The sequence below is a fragment of the Mytilus californianus genome, unplaced genomic scaffold, assembly GCF_021869535.1.
Source record: "Mytilus californianus isolate M0D057914Y unplaced genomic scaffold, xbMytCali1.0.p SCAF_1, whole genome shotgun sequence".
In the NCBI taxonomy this organism is placed as follows: domain Eukaryota; kingdom Metazoa; phylum Mollusca; class Bivalvia; order Mytilida; family Mytilidae; genus Mytilus; species Mytilus californianus.
In genome coordinates this window covers 74,988,968-75,009,373 of record NW_026262581.1, presented here as the reverse complement: position 1 = coordinate 75,009,373, position 20,406 = coordinate 74,988,968, and the positions used below count along the sequence as shown (strand labels likewise).

General features: G+C 30.8%; 1 protein-coding gene across 1 annotated transcript; it reads right to left on the bottom strand.

Moving 5' to 3' along the window:
* Positions 1 to 3,685: 3,685 nt before the first annotated feature.
* LOC127707802 (doublesex- and mab-3-related transcription factor dmd-3-like) lies at positions 3,686 to 19,188 on the bottom strand. Its single transcript, XM_052212558.1, has 6 exons — positions 18,939 to 19,188; positions 15,061 to 15,240; positions 13,967 to 14,052; positions 13,038 to 13,074; positions 6,489 to 6,538; positions 3,686 to 4,889 (listed from the first exon to the last, which is right to left on the bottom strand). Exons 1-6 carry the CDS (start codon positions 19,186 to 19,188, stop codon positions 4,746 to 4,748), a joined length of 747 nt encoding a protein of 248 aa, XP_052068518.1. The 3' UTR covers positions 3,686 to 4,745.
* Positions 19,189 to 20,406: the final 1,218 nt, after the last annotated feature.

The window sequence follows — 20,406 nt, the reverse complement described above, 5'->3', positions numbered from 1 at the left end:
AGAGCACTTGCAATGCAATTTCCCATACACATATAATTAATATTTCCAAGGGGCACAACTTTTAAAAAATAGTTAATGGACACTGATTTTCTAACTTGTCAGAAACAATGCAGATATAAACCACTTATAAAGATTTGATAAAAATCTAGGGAGAATTGTACTTGTGAGAGTGCATACAAGACTGGACGAACCCCGAGAATTTCTGTGCGAAAATAAACAAATATTATGGTTAAAAAAGGTCTAACCCTTATCACAGGTCAGCTGTGTATATTCTTTTAAAACTAATTCATACACAAAATATCATGACCTTTCATGTCAAGTTACAGACATAATCCTTAAACTTATGATAATAATGATGAGTCAAGCCCTTTTCAACTTATAATTATTCTTATGTTGTGCTGTTACACCACTGTCCCAAGTTAAAGGCGGTTGGTCTATCCAAAAACTTGTTTAACCTCGCCAAATTCTGTATGCGTTTGTCCCAAGTCAGAAGCCTGTAATTCAGTGGTTGTTGTTTGTTGCTACATATCATATTTGTTTATCGTACAATCAGTGAATCGTGATCGTGAATCAGGTTGTTGATTTTTTCTCGTTCGAGTTGTTTTACATTTTGTCCTGTTGGGGCCTTTTATAAGCTTGCCATGAATTATGGGTTTTGCTCATTGTTAAAGGCTGTATGGTGATCTATACTTAATAAATAAAATCTACATCATTTAGTCTCTGGTGGATAGTTGTCTCATTGGCAATCATGCCATATCTCCTTATTTTATCTTAATCTGACCACTTGTATGTGTAAATAAGGTCAAAGTCATAAATGAAGTATCTCAGATGAACATTTAAACCCCTCACAATTAACCTACCATGTATTGTTGACCTATCACACAAGACATATGAAAGAAGGCTAGATTTCCAGGTATTTCAAAAGTCTATATTCAAATACTAACTGTTTCCATTATTAGAAATTTTTGCAAAGGGAGATAACTTTTAAGTGGTCTCTTTAAGGAGTAATACCACCAAAACATTGTTCGTCACATCCTGTTTCATATGAAAAAGGGTAGAAAAAAAATGTTCCCTTGAATTTGACAGTTGTAGGAAATTAAACCTCGTTACATGCATTTCATTGCAGAAAAAAAATTCTGAGTCATAAACATATATCTTGGGTGATTCAAAGATTTTTTTTATATTAAGTGTTTCTATAAAATATTTTGGAAACTTGAGGTGGCATGGTTACTAAACAGGAAAAAAAGGGGAAAAAAATTTGATTGGTTAACTTCCAGTGATGGTTATTATCTTATATGCAATGAAATGTTATGTGAAATTTTGACTGTAGTAGTCTGGACAGGATCAAACTTCACTCATGCCAAGTATTTCTTTAATATTTGAAACAAAGATAAATTCTGCACAATTTAAAAAAAAATAAAAATGAGAATTTAACAAAGACTAATAGGGGGAAAATATTGGTGGTATTACTCCTATAAAACTTAAGATTTTTTGCAAAGGGAAATAATTTTTAAGGGGTTTCTTTAAAACTTCAGAATTTTTTGTCAAGTTGGATAACTTTTGAGGGGTTTCTATAAAATTTCAGCATTTTTGTAAAGTTAGATAACTTTTGAGTAGTTTCTATAAAACTTTAGAATTTTTTGTAAAGGTAGATAACTTTTGAGGGGTTTCTATAAAACTTCAGAATTTTTGTAAAGGTAGATAACTTTTAAGGGGTTTCTATAAAACTTCAGAATTTTTTGTTAAGGTAGATAACTGAGTGGTTTCTATAAAACTTCAGAATTTTTGTAAAGGTAGATAACTTTTGAGGGTTTTCTATTAAACTTCGGAATTTTTGTAAAGGTAGATAACTTTTGAGTATTCTGTAAAACTTCAGAAATTTTGTAAAGGTAGATAACTTTTGAGGGGTTTCTATAAAACTTCAGAATTTTTGTAAAGTTAGATAACTTTTGAGTAGTTTCTATAAAACTTTAGAATTTTTTGTAAAGGTAGATAACTTTTGAGGGGTTTCTATAAAACTTCAGAATTTTTTGTTAAGGTAGATAACTGAGTGGTTTCTATAAAACTTCAGAATTTTTGTAAAGGTAGATAACTTTTGAGGGGTTTCTATTAAACTTCAGAATTTTTGTAAAGGTAGATAACTTTTGAGGGGTTCTGTAAAACTTCAGAAATTTTGTAAAGGTAGATAACTTTTGAGGGGTTTCTATAAAACTTCAGAATTTTTTGTTAAGGTAGATAACTGAGTGGTTTCTATAAAACTTCTGAATTTTTGTAAAGGTAGATAACTTTTGAGGAGTTTCTTGTAACTTCAGAATTTTTGTAAAGGTAGATAACTTTTGAGGGGTTTCTGTAAAACTTCAGCATTTTTGTAAAGATAGATAACTTTTGAGGGGTTTCTATAAAACTTCAGAATTTTTGTAAAGGTAGATAACTTTTGGGGGGTTTGTATAAAACTTAAGATTTTTTTAAAGGTAGATAACTTTTGAGGGGTTTCTATAAAACTTCAGAATTTTTTGTCAAGGTAGATAACCGAGTGGTTTCTTTAAAACTTCAGAATTTTTGTAAAGGTAGGTAACTTTTGAGGGGTTTCTATAAAACTTAAGATTTTTTTTACGACAAATAAATATAAATGTATTACCATACAGGGCCTGGAAAACTTTCTCGAGGATTTAACAAAGGTTGATGAAGTGTAATCAGTATTAAAATGGCTGCCATTCTGTCATCTTAATTCTTTTGAATGTGTAGAATTCTAATTGTAACAATGATCGCTGTGATCCTGTAGATACCTACCATTAATTGAAACCAAAGAGGTTTGTAAATTAAAGAGACAAAAGGTCTACTTTTTTCATTTTATTCAAAAGAAACAAATTTCATTCAACAATTATTAACAAAATCATCACTTAATCAAAATTCAATATTAAAATCCATTCCTTGGATTAGATAAAATAAAATTAATACATAATTAAGTATTGCTAATATATATTTGCTCATATCATGCATGGGAACAATTCATACCATTAAAACTTTCTATAGATTACAATTTCTGGGTTTAAAAATATATCCAGCATGCATATAAATTATACACCTAATCATAAATTTTTTTTTGAAATTATATTTCATATAAAGTCATCAAGTCTATTTGTTCACGAAAAACAAACTCACTTTCATTATTTTTGTTTTTTCATTTCGCTACCATTATATTAATTCACATATTATTTAGAACTCATGCTTTTTTTATTGTTTGCCTTTTCTGGTGTAAAATATGTAAATTTCATTTCCATATATTAGTTTTTAAGCCCACAAACATTTGAAACAATTTAGTTGTATATATACATGATATATAATAGCAGTTAAAATTATGATCTTGATTTTCATTTAGACCGGTAATTGTACCATTTCTGATGATGGAAGTGGAATATATATCTTTTCCAAGAGTAAAAGTGAAAAAGATTCGAAAGCACTCTTAACAATGTCAAATTCATCAAGTTTTGCCTATCTTATCTATTTTTCAAATTGCATCATATGATATGACGAGTCAAACTATCGCCCCATACAAGAAATGGAACATTAAAATTTCTTGCCTTTTATGATATTTCATTAACTGGTGAAAGGGCTAATAATTCCTGAAAATGCATAATAAACTATACAGTATCAAATAAGAGGGTGAAAGACACTAAAATTAAGATACCATATACACTGGTGGTGGACAACTATGATTCATATCAAACATCATTAATATCAATGTCGACATTCAAAAGTACTAAATCAGACAAAACTTTGTATATTTGAATATATAGGAATATAAAGTTAAATGAAGTTTGTGACCTGGACCTTGCAGACAAAAATTCCAACTTATTTGCAAAACTCTCCCTGGTGGTGGGCACCAAAAATGTCAATTTTCCAGGCATTCAAAAATGTGTCCTCCTGACTTTTGTATTTTAAACAATATGTTTGTCACCTTGAACTTGCAGACGGGCATTCTAATGTTATTCAAGACACATCCTCTGGTGCTTGCCAATAATAATGCAAAGTATAAATAATTTTTTTCAAGGCATTCAAAAGTTCTATGTGACTGATATGGAAATTTGTATATTTGAATATTGGAATGTAATAAGTTAGACAGATACTCCCAACAATATTTCCCCCACCCTCAACAATAGCAAGCTTCATTATTATGCTTCAAGAGTGAGCTATAATTATTTACCTCTGAATTGAGTTTGACTAATGATCAGTAATAAAAATCATTTAGAGAAACATTCTGAACATCAAAATAATATTTCTCCACTTATGCCAATTTAATCTTAATTCTCGTAAACTAATTATTAATTATTAACATTTTTCATTAAATTTTTACATACATCTTTTTTATTGGTAAATGTGTCATATACTTTTAAATTTTTTTTAAGGTGTTTGTATTAATTTCTAAATTGTCTATGAAGTTTTATTGTCTATTGTCTATTTTACACATATTATTTTTAGTTAATTGGTCTTAGGATATTTTTGAGTAATGAAATGTGCATAAGACTAATCAAATCAATTTTGTACGTGTATCTTGTAACTTTGTATTTCTCAAATATCGTACTTTAAATCCCTTGAAAGTCCTTGATTTTGAATTTCTAACAATTCAATTAAGCCATACATGACTAGGGATGCAATTTTGAGATTTTGATACAACTGCTAAATTGAAAATGAAGAGAAACTGTCATAAAAAAAAACTTTGGTCCTTCTTTCTTGTGTTGCCATGACTACAGACTCAAGTTTCCATCTTGTTGACTAGCTGGAGTTTCATATGGTACAGTTGAATGTGGTATATCATGTTGTGGTCCCTGCATGTATCCTGGGGTAGAATTATATGGCAGGCTAAGGTTAGCTGGTTGAACATAATTTACCTATAATAAATGGTCAACTTTATATAATATCTTATTTATAAATAAATGAATAGATGTATAACTAAAGCTAAGCAAGAAAAGTCAGTGTAAAGTTTTATAAAGATCTTTATCAAAGAATTCTGTGACTGCTTTAACTGCTTTATTTCAGAAACTCCTAGAAATTTCATATATGTCTTACTAGTGACTGAGATACACATGCACTGGTGTCAATGATATTGTTTACTGCTTCAAACTTTTTTTATTAAATTGAATCTCTATGAAGATAATAATTCTGATTAAGAAATTCATAAGTAAATACAAGGAAAATAGTATCAGTTTTTGATTTTTTTATATCATCTTCCATGGGCACTACTTAATAATAAGCAGCTAGTACATTGTACATGTAATAATTGTTTGTTTCACAAGTGACAGAATGACAATGAAGAATATTTATCATTCAAGTAAATGCAGTCAGTTTGAAATATGGACTGTATTTTATTATCTTATTGTTTTGTTCAATGTGCAGTATTAATGATGTTTAAACAACATTTCTTAATATTCATATGTTGAAAGGCTAATACAGAATGAACAGACATGTAAAATCCAGCTCTTTACTTAGAATGGTTTTTTAAATCAAGTGTGACTCTTTGATGGCTTATATGGTTATGCTTCACTGGTTAATTTTAACTGGAGTTACTAAAAGACAAACTTGACTTTACTGCAACTTCTTATTTTAAGACAGAACAAATAAATATTCATAAAAAATTCAATATAGTAAATTGAAAAAAGAATTGTGCATTAGATTGTTTGTACTAGACTAAGTATTTTTAATGTCAAAAATAACATTATTTTAGTGTTTTCATGTTTCTTATCAAGATTTAAGAAGGAGGGTGGAGATTTCATGAACTTTCTTTCAAAAAAACTTGAACCCCATATAAATTTGTGTACCTGTTTCAGGTCAGGGAGCCTATCAGTGGATGATTCATGTTATATCTTTAGAAAATTTGGTGGTGATGGCAGACCTGTGATAGGTTGTTTCTGTTCATCTTATTGAATATTATTATTAGACTCAGGATGTTTAGAGCTTGACATATATTCTATAGTCCCCTGTCTTTTGTTGAAGACTTTATGCTCATTTCTAGGTGTTTTTATGCCCCCGCCGTAGCGGAGGGGGCATTGTCCGTACGTCCTAAAATTGGTTTCCGTTCTCTAACTTGAGTTTGCCTCAACCAAATGTTATGAAACTTATACACAATGCTTATTTCCACAAAACACAGATCAAGATTGAATTTTGGAGGTGTCACTTTAACCCTTCTAGAGTTCTGCCCCTTTATAAATGGAAAAATTACAAAATTTTTAGTTTCCGTTCTCTCCATGACTAATTTTTTTTTGTCATTAGGTTGCTTTCTTAATGACTTTTATTCCACATCTTAAATTTATTCATGATGCTTTATAGGTCACATCATCACTCACATGAAAAGATTATGATTTACCTCTTTAACAGGTTAATTGACTACTGTGTATTTTTTACGGCTTAGGCCCTAATGCAGTAGAAAAAGGTTAATGACATTATCATGTTTAGCAATCAAGTTATATTCACAAGATTTTTGTTTTACACACCTGTGATTTGTATCCAAGATTGCTGCTATAGTTAGATGAACTGGTATTACCTGAAAGAATATTATCATAATGATTATGTGTACAAAGTTTCAAATCAAGGAGACAACAACTTCTTGGTAAACTTTAACCTGATACTCAGGATGGACTAATGCACAAACAGAAGGACAGATGTACAGGCCAGAAAACATAATGCTTCCCCCCACCTGACTATCCTAGATTGAGCATAAACATATACTGAGCACAGGAAAATGAATATATATGAGCTTGGGCAAGACCAGATGACATAACCAGAATGACATATTCTTTCAACAACAATAATTTATTCCAGACCTCATGTATGGTTACTTGGAGGAAGCCTTCTATTATTTAAACCTGTAAATATCACCTGACCATAAGTGTGTGAAATTGATGTAGAGGTTTCAGTACTGACATGTCTGAAGGACATTAAATTGCTATACCAAAAATTGATGACTTGTCACTCTTATTAATACAGATGGATAGACTACTTGAAAGATTAATAAAAGAACAGAGTTCAAATGTCCCCCACATTGTACATATTTCATCTGCCCAATGGCTAGAACTAAAAAAAAAAAAAATTTTTTTGTTCTTTAATATTTTTTTTTATAAATACCTTAGAGAAATGAAGGCTTGAGAACATTAACAATGCAATTTTACATACAATTAAAATTTCCAAGTGCCAGTGGCATAACTCTTTAAAAAATAGTTGATGGGCACTGACTTTTGAACTTGTACAAGACATTGCTGATATATATGCCTTTGATAAAAGAAGATGGTAAGAATTGTTACTGTAATGTACACATGAAAGCGCTTACAATGCAATTTTCCATATAATTAATATTTCCAAGGGGCATTACTCTTTTAAAAATAATTGATCAGCACTGATTTTCAATCTTGTCATAAACATTGCTGATGTAAACCTTTGAAATACCAGGCAAGAATTGTACACGGGAGAGCGCTTACAATGCAATTTTCTATAGAATTTACATTTCTAATGGACATAACTTCTGAACAAATAATTCATCTGCACTGATTTTCAAGCTTGTAACAGACATTGCTGACTTAAATCTTCAATATTAATTTCATAACAGTCCTACAAGAAATATAGGCTTGAGAGCACTTACAATGCAATTTTACATATAAACAAGGATTTGATACAAATCCTTGATATAACTTATATTTCCAAGGAGTCTAACTCTTTAAACAATTGTTGATCTGCACTGATTTTCCAATTTGTTCAAGACATTGCTGATATAAACCTTTGATAAAAAAAGAACTGTACATGTGAGAGCACTTGCAATGCAATTTCCCATACACATATAATTAATATTTCCAAGGGGCACAACTTTTAAAAAATAGTTAATGGACACTGATTTTCTAACTTGTCAGAAACAATGCAGATATAAACCACTTATAAAGATTTGATAAAAATCTAGGGAGAATTGTACTTGTGAGAGTGCATACAAGACTGGACGAACCCCGAGAATTTCTGTGCGAAAATAAACAAATATTATGGTTAAAAAAGGTCTAACCCTTATCACAGGTCAGCTGTGTATATTCTTTTAAAACTAATTCATACACAAAATATCATGACCTTTCATGTCAAGTTACAGACATAATCCTTAAACTTATGATAATAATGATGAGTCAAGCCCTTTTCAACTTATAATTATTCTTATGTTGTGCTGTTACACCACTGTCCCAAGTTAAAGGCGGTTGGTCTATCCAAAAACTTGTTTAACCTCGCCAAATTCTGTATGCGTTTGTCCCAAGTCAGAAGCCTGTAATTCAGTGGTTGTTGTTTGTTGCTACATATCATATTTGTTTATCGTACAATCAGTGAATCGTGATCGTGAATCAGGTTGTTGATTTTTTCTCGTTCGAGTTGTTTTACATTTTGTCCTGTTGGGGCCTTTTATAAGCTTGCCATGAATTATGGGTTTTGCTCATTGTTAAAGGCTGTATGGTGATCTATACTTAATAAATAAAATCTACATCATTTAGTCTCTGGTGGATAGTTGTCTCATTGGCAATCATGCCATATCTCCTTATTTTATCTTAATCTGACCACTTGTATGTGTAAATAAGGTCAAAGTCATAAATGAAGTATCTCAGATGAACATTTAAACCCCTCACAATTAACCTACCATGTATTGTTGACCTATCACACAAGACATATGAAAGAAGGCTAGATTTCCAGGTATTTCAAAAGTCTATATTCAAATACTAACTGTTTCCATTATTAGAAATTTTTGCAAAGGGAGATAACTTTTAAGTGGTCTCTTTAAGGAGTAATACCACCAAAACATTGTTCGTCACATCCTGTTTCATATGAAAAAGGGTAGAAAAAAAATGTTCCCTTGAATTTGACAGTTGTAGGAAATTAAACCTCGTTACATGCATTTCATTGCAGAAAAAAAATTCTGAGTCATAAACATATATCTTGGGTGATTCAAAGATTTTTTTTATATTAAGTGTTTCTATAAAATATTTTGGAAACTTGAGGTGGCATGGTTACTAAACAGGAAAAAAAGGGGAAAAAAATTTGATTGGTTAACTTCCAGTGATGGTTATTATCTTATATGCAATGAAATGTTATGTGAAATTTTGACTGTAGTAGTCTGGACAGGATCAAACTTCACTCATGCCAAGTATTTCTTTAATATTTGAAACAAAGATAAATTCTGCACAATTTAAAAAAAAATAAAAATGAGAATTTAACAAAGACTAATAGGGGGAAAATATTGGTGGTATTACTCCTATAAAACTTAAGATTTTTTGCAAAGGGAAATAATTTTTAAGGGGTTTCTTTAAAACTTCAGAATTTTTTGTCAAGTTGGATAACTTTTGAGGGGTTTCTATAAAATTTCAGCATTTTTGTAAAGTTAGATAACTTTTGAGTAGTTTCTATAAAACTTTAGAATTTTTTGTAAAGGTAGATAACTTTTGAGGGGTTTCTATAAAACTTCAGAATTTTTGTAAAGGTAGATAACTTTTAAGGGGTTTCTATAAAACTTCAGAATTTTTTGTTAAGGTAGATAACTGAGTGGTTTCTATAAAACTTCAGAATTTTTGTAAAGGTAGATAACTTTTGAGGGTTTTCTATTAAACTTCGGAATTTTTGTAAAGGTAGATAACTTTTGAGTATTCTGTAAAACTTCAGAAATTTTGTAAAGGTAGATAACTTTTGAGGGGTTTCTATAAAACTTCAGAATTTTTGTAAAGTTAGATAACTTTTGAGTAGTTTCTATAAAACTTTAGAATTTTTTGTAAAGGTAGATAACTTTTGAGGGGTTTCTATAAAACTTCAGAATTTTTTGTTAAGGTAGATAACTGAGTGGTTTCTATAAAACTTCAGAATTTTTGTAAAGGTAGATAACTTTTGAGGGGTTTCTATTAAACTTCAGAATTTTTGTAAAGGTAGATAACTTTTGAGGGGTTCTGTAAAACTTCAGAAATTTTGTAAAGGTAGATAACTTTTGAGGGGTTTCTATAAAACTTCAGAATTTTTTGTTAAGGTAGATAACTGAGTGGTTTCTATAAAACTTCTGAATTTTTGTAAAGGTAGATAACTTTTGAGGAGTTTCTTGTAACTTCAGAATTTTTGTAAAGGTAGATAACTTTTGAGGGGTTTCTGTAAAACTTCAGCATTTTTGTAAAGATAGATAACTTTTGAGGGGTTTCTATAAAACTTCAGAATTTTTGTAAAGGTAGATAACTTTTGGGGGGTTTGTATAAAACTTAAGATTTTTTTAAAGGTAGATAACTTTTGAGGGGTTTCTATAAAACTTCAGAATTTTTTGTCAAGGTAGATAACCGAGTGGTTTCTTTAAAACTTCAGAATTTTTGTAAAGGTAGATAACTTTTGAGGGGTTTCTATAAAACTTAAGAATTTTTTGTTAAGGTAGATAACTGAGTGGTTTCTATAAAACTTCAGAATTTTTTGTAAAGGTAGGTAACTTTTGAGGGGTTTCTATAAAACTTAAGATTTTTTTTAAAGGTAGATAACTTTTGAGGGGTTTCTATAAAACTTCAGAATTTTTTGTCAAGGTAGATAACCGAGTGGTTTCTTTAAAACTTCAGAATTTTTGTAAAGGTAGATAACTTTTTAGGGGTTTCTATAAAACTTAAGAATTTTTTGTTAAGGTAGATAACTGAGTGGTTTCTATAAAACTTCAGAATTTTTTGTAAAGGTAGGTAACTTTTGAGGGGTTTCTATAAAACTTCAGAATTTTTGTAAGTGTAAATAACTTTTGAGGGGTTTCTATAAAACTTCAGAATATTTGCAAAGGGAGATAACTTTTGAGGGGTTTCTATAAAACTTCAGAATTTTTTGTCAAGGTAGATAACCGAGTGGTTTCTGTAAAACTTCAGAATTTTTGTAAAGGTAGATAACTTTTGAGGGGTTTCTATAAAACTTAAGAATTTTTTGTTATGGTAGATAACTGAGTGGTTTCTATAAAACTTCAGAATTTTTTTGTAAAGGTAGATAACTTTTTGAGGGGTTTCTATAAAACTTCAGAATTTTTGTAAAGGTAGGTAGCTTTCGAGGGGTTTCTATTAAACTTCAGAATTTTTGTAAGGGTAGATAACTTTTGAGGGGTTTCTATAATACTTCAGAATATTTGCAAAGGGAGATAACTTTTGAGGCGTTTCTATAAAACTTCAGAATTTTTTGTCAAGGTAGATAACCGAGTGGTTCTATAAAACTTCAGAATTTTTGTAAAGGTAGATAACTTTTGAGGGGTTTCTATAAAACTTCAGAATTTTTGTAAAGGAAGATAACTTTTGGGGGGTTTGTATGACACTTAAGAATTTTTTTAAAGGTAGATAACTTTTGAGGGGTTTCTATAAAACTTCAGAATTTTTTGCAAAGGGAGATAACTTTTGAATGGTTTCAATAAAACTTAAGAATTTTTTGTTAAGGTATATAACCTTTTGAGGGGTTTCTTAAAAACTTCAATATTTTTGTAAAGGTAGATAACTTTTGAGGGGGTTCTATAAAACTTCAGAATTTTTGTAAAGGTAGATAACTTTTGAGGGGTTTCTATAAAACTTCAGAATTTTTTGTAAAGGTAGATAACTTTTGTGTGATTTCTATTAAACTTCAGAATTTTTGTAAAGGTAGATAACTTGTGAGGGGTTTCTATAAAACTTCAGAATATTTGCAAAGGGAGATAAGTTTGGAGGGGTTTCTATAAAAAATTCAGAATTTTTTGTCAAGGTATATAACTGAGTGGTTTCTGTAAAACTTCAGAATTTTTGTAAAGGTAGATAACTTTTGAGGGGTTTCTATAAATCTTCAGAATTTTTGTAAAGGTAGATAACTTTTGGGGGGTTTGTATAAAACTTCACAATTTTTTTAAAGGTAGATAACTTTTGAGGGGTTTCTATAAAACTTAAGAATTTTTTGTTAAGGTAGATAATTTTTTGAGGGGTTTCTATAAAACTTCAGAATTTTTGTAAAGGTAGGTAACTTTTGAAGGGTTTCTATAAAACTTCAGAATTTTTGTAAAGGTAGATAACTTTTGAGGGGTTTTTGTAAAACTTCAGAATTTTTGTAAAGGTAGATGACTTTTGAATGGTTTCAATAAAACTTCAGAATTTTTGTAAAGGTAGATAACTTTTGAGGGGTTTCTGTAAAACTTCAGAATTTTTTGCAAAGGGAGATAACTTTTGAATGGTTTCTATAAAATTTTAGAATATTTTGTAAAGGTAGATAACTTTTGAGTAGTTTCTATAAAACTTCAGAATTTTTTGAAAATGGAGATAACTTGTATGTAAAATCTTTCAATTTCTTATGGAAGAAGCACATATAGGATAATGGTTATAATGTAAGCTGCTAAGAATTTTAGGTCCCTAATAACCTACTGATTTCACAATGCCTGTTTACCATGAATGTATGATGCACTTACAGAGTCAAAATTAGATCAAATCTAGGACAATACATTATGCTTGCATGTGCCATTTGCATTGTATAGATAAGGAACCAAAGCTTTTCCTATATAACTGTGTTTAATCCATTTACAAAAACCCTTTGCAAAAAAAACTAGTCACTTATTAGAAAATGTACTCTTCATAATAGCAACACCCAAACAAAAAAGGTGCAGGTGTAAAAGTAAAAACTTTTGTACTTCAATATTCATTCTGAAAATGCAAATATGTGAAAATTCATTGTAATTTGTAAAATATGTTAAAATTAGAATTAAATATGACAAACATTTTTTAAAATATAAAGACTGTCAACACTATAAGGTTGTGAGTTTGAACCCTGTACGTGGCAGGTGAATTCAACTCTAATCTTAACTGACTTGGATTGTCAGTTTTCCTGCCGAAGGTCGGTGGTTCTCTGTGAGCACTCCAGCTTCTTCCACCAATAAAAATCTTCCTCCACCTATAAAAACTGACCGCCAGTAAATAGCCAATAGTGCTGAAAGTGGCATTAAACATTAATCAATCAATCTATTTAAATATTACAGCTTGATATTTAAACATATTAAATAAGGCAAACAAAATCATTGATTACATTACCTCCTCCACATGCTGTATTGTTCTGTTGATGCAGCAACTGTTTAAAAAATTAAAACTCATTTTTCATAAAGGTATCAAACTCACTTAAGTTACTGTGAAAGAGGTGTTTATTCAAATAATAATGAAGTTTCAGCGATACTTTTTTAAAATCTATTGTCAATAAGAAATTAAAGTTAAAAGATAAAAAATATCCTACCTACCAACCCTATTCTTTAGTGGAACCATATCTTTAGACAAGATTATTTCTTATTTTATTTTGGACAAGTACATTGCAGCTTTTGGTTGCTTAAGAATGATTTTACTTGTCCTGGGCAATCAGTTAATCTTGAAACCTGCTCTGCAAGGATACAACAATAAAGAGTTATAATATTCATGAAGATGTCATATCCTGTAGAATATTAAAACAAAGAAAGAATGCTGTGTAAGTTTTTGGCTGACTTATCTATACAAATTTAGTTCTATTCCGATTTAAATCCATCCATAAAATCCATTTAGTGAGTGCTTTGCATTCAAGGTGTAGTTTGAAAGTATTGCAAAATGTAACTAGAAAGGACAGTTTCTGTTTTGAAATGAGAAACCTCAAAAAACTGTTTTAAAACACAGAGATATGTCTTGCCTATGTTACCTAATTATCTTATTTATGTTTGTTGACATTACCAACACAAGAAACAGCCAGCCTAATTCCCTATCTATGACTATTGTCATGGGAAGGTTAAACTAGAATGGTGCTTGCAATTCTCTATATCTGGAATGAGGTTTTTCTGTAAAGTTTGGTACCATGCTAGTGTCATTAATGTCAACTATATATTTTGTAATAGAAAACAGATAGACAGCAAGCCTAAGTCAGAAATATGGACAGCCTTTACCCATAATGATTAATATGGGAAGAAATAAACAGATTTTCACATAATACATGAATACAAACTTACCCAATTAAGTGATGGTGGGTATGGTCGTGGATAGGGTGTAACTGGTGGATAAAATCCACAGTGGCTACACACAGAGGACTGAGAATCTGAAAAATATAATGATCATATATTTGGCCAAAAAAAATAAAACATATGTTTCTGCTAACCCTACCTACCCTTACACTTTTTATGCCATTTTGGAACAAGCACTGTTAAAGTCAGACTGATTCCCTAGTAGTAACCAGCTAAAAAATGTTTGTGAAATAAAATGATATTGCCTTCCTACCTACCCTATTTTTTTCAGCACATCACAGAAACGCATGTATTATTTTTTTTTGCCTTATTGAAAAATTAATTTACATGTACAAATGTATATAAATATTGATTGGTGATTCCTTTACGCCGCATCAGCACAAAAAGGCTATATCGCTGTGATATAAATATTGAGCATTTATGCAAATCTGATAATGAATTAGGGTGTCATACTAGCCTTGTTGTCTATAATAATGTATTCTGGAATATTAGTTTTAAACAAATAGCTATATCATATTAACTACCTGTAAACAAGAAGATTTTGAACATGATTTCCAAATTGTATGCCACATCTTGCTTCTAAGTTAATAAGTCATCTAGTTTGCAGTTCTTTTTTACTCTATTTTAATATGTACCCCATGGTCTGGAGAGTACTGAGAACAATTGTTTATTGGTTGTTTTTATAGATTGTCTGATTACACGTTTTCACTCTTGGCAGTGGTTCCCAAGGCTTTGAGAAATCAACTGGACATTTCAATTCTTTTTAACTGGACCAGACTCTTTATTAATTACAGGACATTTACACATATGATTTGGACAAAATTAAAAATTTTACTGATCATTTGGTCCAGTAATGCATATCACTTAACTGGACCAAACCAATTTTTACTGGTCTTTGTCCAATGTCCGGCGACCTTGGGAATGACTGTCTTGGATAAGTTGGCTTTTGGCTGTTGATGTATTATAAGTTATCTATGGTATGATTTGGTATCCAGTTTTTATAGCAAAAACCTTAATAACAGAAGTTTAAGTCTATTATGGAATCTATTCTTTGAACAGAACCATTTTCTATTAAGACTTACTTATTATTCTACACTCTGTGCACCAACAACCTCTGTATGGACAGCTATCCTTGTGTCCACGCACCAGATTTTTAACGCCATGGATCTGACATCTACGGCAATATACAGCTCTTCTGTCAGATAATTGAATTTGTTGTTGATTGCTACTCTCATCAATTATTAACTGGTTTTCTTCTGAATCTACAAATAGATTAAAAAATCTTCAAATACTTTATGAAATTTTTGCTGTCATATTAGAGTTTAAGGCTTCTCATTTTGAGGTTCATATGATGTTGCAAATTGTGGGTAAAATTTGGCATTTTTTTACACACTTTTGTATACAATAAAACTTGCCTTTATTCAACAATAATAATGTGGTATTTAACTATTTATTTTTTTTTGCTGATTGCAGGGCCTTCTTGAACTTGCTCGATTGTATTTGAGTATTAGCATTTGTAGACCACGCAGTGATCTCAAGATGTTGTACGTTATAGTTTTGTTGAATTGGATATTGCCACATGCGTGTTTGCCTCATATGATTTCATACTTTTACCTGTAATCATTTGTAAATACTGTAAATTCAGAAATTAATGCCGTTAAATGGGAGCATTTGTTATTGTGAATCACCGATTCAGTGGGAAATCTAGTGACAAAATATTACCTCCCCTGTATTAAACACTGAAAACTTGATCTTTTCAATGTTTGTCCTGTTTTAGCAAGGACACTATCAATTATAAATTCAAGAGAAAACGTTCTTGTTATAGTAAAAATAAAAATAAATTAGAATAAAAACAAAATCTCCATTTATTGTTAACATTTCCAGTGGCGGATCCAGAAATTGTCATAAGGCGGGCCCACTGACTGCCTAAGAGGGGGCCAGCTCCAGTCATGCCTCAGTGATTTCCTATATAATCAACCAAATTTTTCCCACTAAAGGGTGGGTCCAGGCACCCTGGGCCCCACCCCCTAAATCCACCTCCGATTTCCCCCTTTAAATACTGTAAATTCAGAAATTAGTGGGTGGGGCCCAGGGTGCCCGGACCCACCCTGGGCCCCACCCCCTAAATCCACCTCCGATTTCCCCCTTGAAATGGCAAATGACAAATACAGCAGGCTATAGGAGCTTGGTGTAAAATTGGTTTAAAATATTGCTGGAGTAACAATTTCAATTTATTTTTCTACTGGCTGTATACCTCTCTGGAACATGGCAATTATCTGTATATGTATGCAGCTAGATCAGAGAATTTCAGGAAAAATTCCAAAGGAATCGATTGATATGCAACAAAGATTATTGCGAACCAAATGAAACTTTTCCATAGAATCATCTCCTCTTGGTAAGGTATTTAAACTTTTGTCAGTTCTAGTGTCCCATTGAATAAATACAATAGCTATTGTTCTCTGTGTAGTTGACAAGAGCAGACTGGTATAGTTGAAAAACTTTGATGTGAAAAATAGGTAAATTTTGGGAAATTGTAACATGCAGCAATAAGGACTTTGGGGAACAATTCAAAATTGGTGGCCTGAAAGGTCTTTAGATTTAATCTAGTATGTGCATGTTTTCTTTTTCAATTTGTTTTATTAATATGCAGTCAAAGATTAACATTTTTCATTTTTCAGTTTCACAAGCTTCTAATGCAATTTATAATCTAAATCTATACTGAACATTAAACATTGTGTATTTGCATGTATATTTCTAAAAACACAGTTTAACAAATAATTTCTTTAAATTTTACGCTTGTTGTTCAAAAAAAAATTTTGATCCTGACAGGCATTGTTTTATTATTGATTTTCTCGACTTCTTCACAAGAAGAGTGAATTTTCTATTGTTCTCAGCCACTAGATTTCCCACTGTGATAACTGGTAAAAACCTGAGGTCTATATAATGCAATTGCCAATATTTTGTGAAGGAAAATCACTTCTAAAATTATGAATGCAAGTTTTAACTATTGTGAAACTCAGATACTGTCGCATCTTATGCGTGACAGGATTGCTTCCCATGAGTAGTAGATACTTAGCCAGCTTTAGGCAGTAATCGAGCTAGGGAATTTCTTCTTAAGCTCTGTCGGTTAGAGCACCGACTTGGAACAGAGATCTTGGGTTTGAGTCCTGGAGGAGACAATGTGATTTTCTAATAAGAATCATGCACTCCAGTTACATATAAAGAATAGATCTTTATAAATCTAAACCAAATCAACAATTAATCTGAAGACACTACTCCAATAGAGGTTATTTACAGGCAATATATCTAAAAATTAATCAGCATAAACTAATGAATATTTTTTCTATCATTGGCAGCTAACAAGTAAAAGTTTTAAAAGAAAATGATGAATCACTTAATTTTCACTAAATTTATCTAGAGTTATCTCCACTTGGAAGTCATGAAAATCACCAAAATGTTTAAGTCACCAGACTTCTGTTGAGGAATTAGTCATTTAGAAATAGAAAATCATTTTTTATGATTATTCCTTTTGTTTGATTTGAAAAAAAATCTACTTTAAATTACAGGATTTTTTTTGTGTTCCCCAACAAGTATAGTCATTCATTTTAAAGATGCTATAATTTTTATATTTAAATTTGTCTAGAAATAGGATATAAATGTAGGTTTGAAAATTAATATATCCAAGGGTATATAACTCTTTTAAATATATTTGATCTGCACTGATTTTCGAACTTGTCTAAGACATTGCTAATATAAACCTCTGATATAAGTTTGATAAAAATATGGCAAGAACTGTGCATGTGAGTGCGTTTACAAGGCCAGATGGAAGGACCCCTGATGGATGAATGTACAGGAACTTCATTTTGTACAGATTCACAAGAAATGGCCTTCTAAATTCATAGAAATGCTGTCCCAATTTGAATTTTTTTTAACTTTAATTAAATCATGCAAAACCTTAGAGGGAAAGAGAAAAGTGATAAACAAAGAAAAAACCCCAAACATTTAATATATAGCATCTCATGCGGCTAAACTTAGCTAAGAGGTCCAGTAATAATACCTAATATTTCAAAAGAATGATAACAAAACAGCTGAAATTTCTTATCAAAATGGGTGACCATTGTTTGAAAAATGTCTTTGTGTTCGAAAGACCAGTCAATTTCTCATTTTCTGAAAGGAAACATCTGTTTAATATTGTTTATTTATTTTTCATTTGTTTCCCAAAACTATAGGGTTATTATTGATGTTACACATAGAATAAATTCAGGACAGCCTAATCATTGGTACCTAATTTTAAGATAATTTGGAGGTCACAAAATAACTCAGGAACATTACAAATTTCTCATAATACCAGAAATTCACTTTGTTTTGGTTATTATTGAACATATTGAAAAATTAAACTTTTGTACATATTTAAGGGGAAAGGTTCTGTAGGCAGTTTTGCTTTAAATGGAACATATTGCAAAATTATATCAGTTTATTATGGTTATAGTGAGCAAACTAAAGGTGAGTTAACAATGCAGTCAATATTTCCCTCATACAATCTAGTAACCAAGTATAAACAACAGACTGTTATTACAGTTTACATTTATAAATTAGTTGATATTAAATAAATACAACATCACATGCAGTTTTGAACAGGTCCTTATTGGTATATGTATTTTCATCAGTAGGAGTTTATTTTTAGTTCAGCCAAATTAATAAATGAATTATTGGTTTTCCAAGGAGAACTTTAAAGTTCCAACTGTCAGAAAGAACTCCAAAGACAACAATAGCTTTTGTATTTATTCAATGGGACCGTTCACTAAAAATATGCAAAAAGTTAAATTCCTTGATAAACAACAACTGATTCTGGGGAAGCCTGCCTGATTTATATTTCCTTCCCAGTAACTAACAGCTTTTACCCATTGCCATCAGCAGGTAACACAATCTAATTATCTTACTTTTATTCTTAGAATATTACCCGAGATTTCTCCACTTCCTTTCCCATTTGCTTGTTCTGTTTCGAATTTTTTTACTTTATCCATTTCTAGTCGTCTTTTCTGAGCAGTTACTAACTTGTTTTTCTGGCGTTTTATACTAACAACCTGACATCGTTGACACTGACAGTCACGAAAAAAACATCCAAACTTGTGACCTTTGAATCTAACATGGACACCATGAGCAAGACATTTTTGACATTCTCTTTGTCTTTGTTTAGAGTCTGGAGGCATACTGGAAAAAAAATAGATAACACTGCTTGTTATAATGAAAATAGGAGGGGTTTGGAAATGAATATGTTGGCCTTGTAAGAAGTGAAAATAAATATTCTTGATCCAGATAAGATAAAAATTAATATTCTGCCCCACAAAATGCAGGATATTATTAAAGTTTGTACAAAAGTGAAAAAAAGTGATCCTCTGCTTTGCCTAGCCTCTAAATAAGTCAGGCTAGAAGGGTGAATAGAATATTCTGTCAGAGAAAAATTCTTCTGGCCCACCAAGGAAATCATATGGCAATCCCCTTAATACAAGACCCCTTACAGCAGGGCTTTTTATATTCAAAATACTCATCATTAAAGGGCAACAACTCTATTAAGAGTTAACTGACAATTTCAGTCATGTTGACATATTTGTAGATCTATCTTATCCTACTGAAAATTTTTTCTTTTTAAAGTTTCTATTATCTTAAGTTTTCAAGATAATAGGCACATAATGCAAAAAAAATATCATTAAAGGGCAATAACTCCAAAAACGAGTCGACTGAAGATTTTGGCCATATGGCTTTATTTGTAGATCTTACCTTCCTGATTATTCTATTTATCAACAACAGTTTTCGAAATAATAGGCAAAAATGGGAAAAAATGGGAAACTGGTGATTAAAGGGCAGTAACTTCAATAAGGAATCGACTAACAATATTTGTCTTATTAACTTATTTGTAGATCTTGTCTTGCTGATCATTTTTGTTTTTAAAGTTTCTATATATCTATTATAGTTTTTAAGATGTAAGCCAAAATGCATAAAAATTGGGAAAATCGTCATTAAAGGGCAATAACTCTAATAAGGAGTCAACTGAAGATTTTGGATATGTTGACTTATTTGTAGATCCTGTTGTGCTGATCATTTATACTGTTTAAAGATTCTATCTTATCTATCATAGTTTTTAAGATATGAGTCAATAACACAAAAAAAATTGGTAAAAATCATCATTTAAGGGCAATATCTCTAATTAAAGAACCTTTGTGAGCATGCTCACATATCCCACACCCCAACATTGTCACTGGCCGTGACTGGGCAAACAAAATCTCACCAGATTCCTAAGTTCATAGACTCATAACTCCTAAAAAATCAACTGATAAAAATTTCTTGTGGATATGCACATCTACATATCATGTCTTCATTAACTACAAAGTTTCATGAATTGCTGTTGTGTGGTTTTAGAGGAGTTGCAA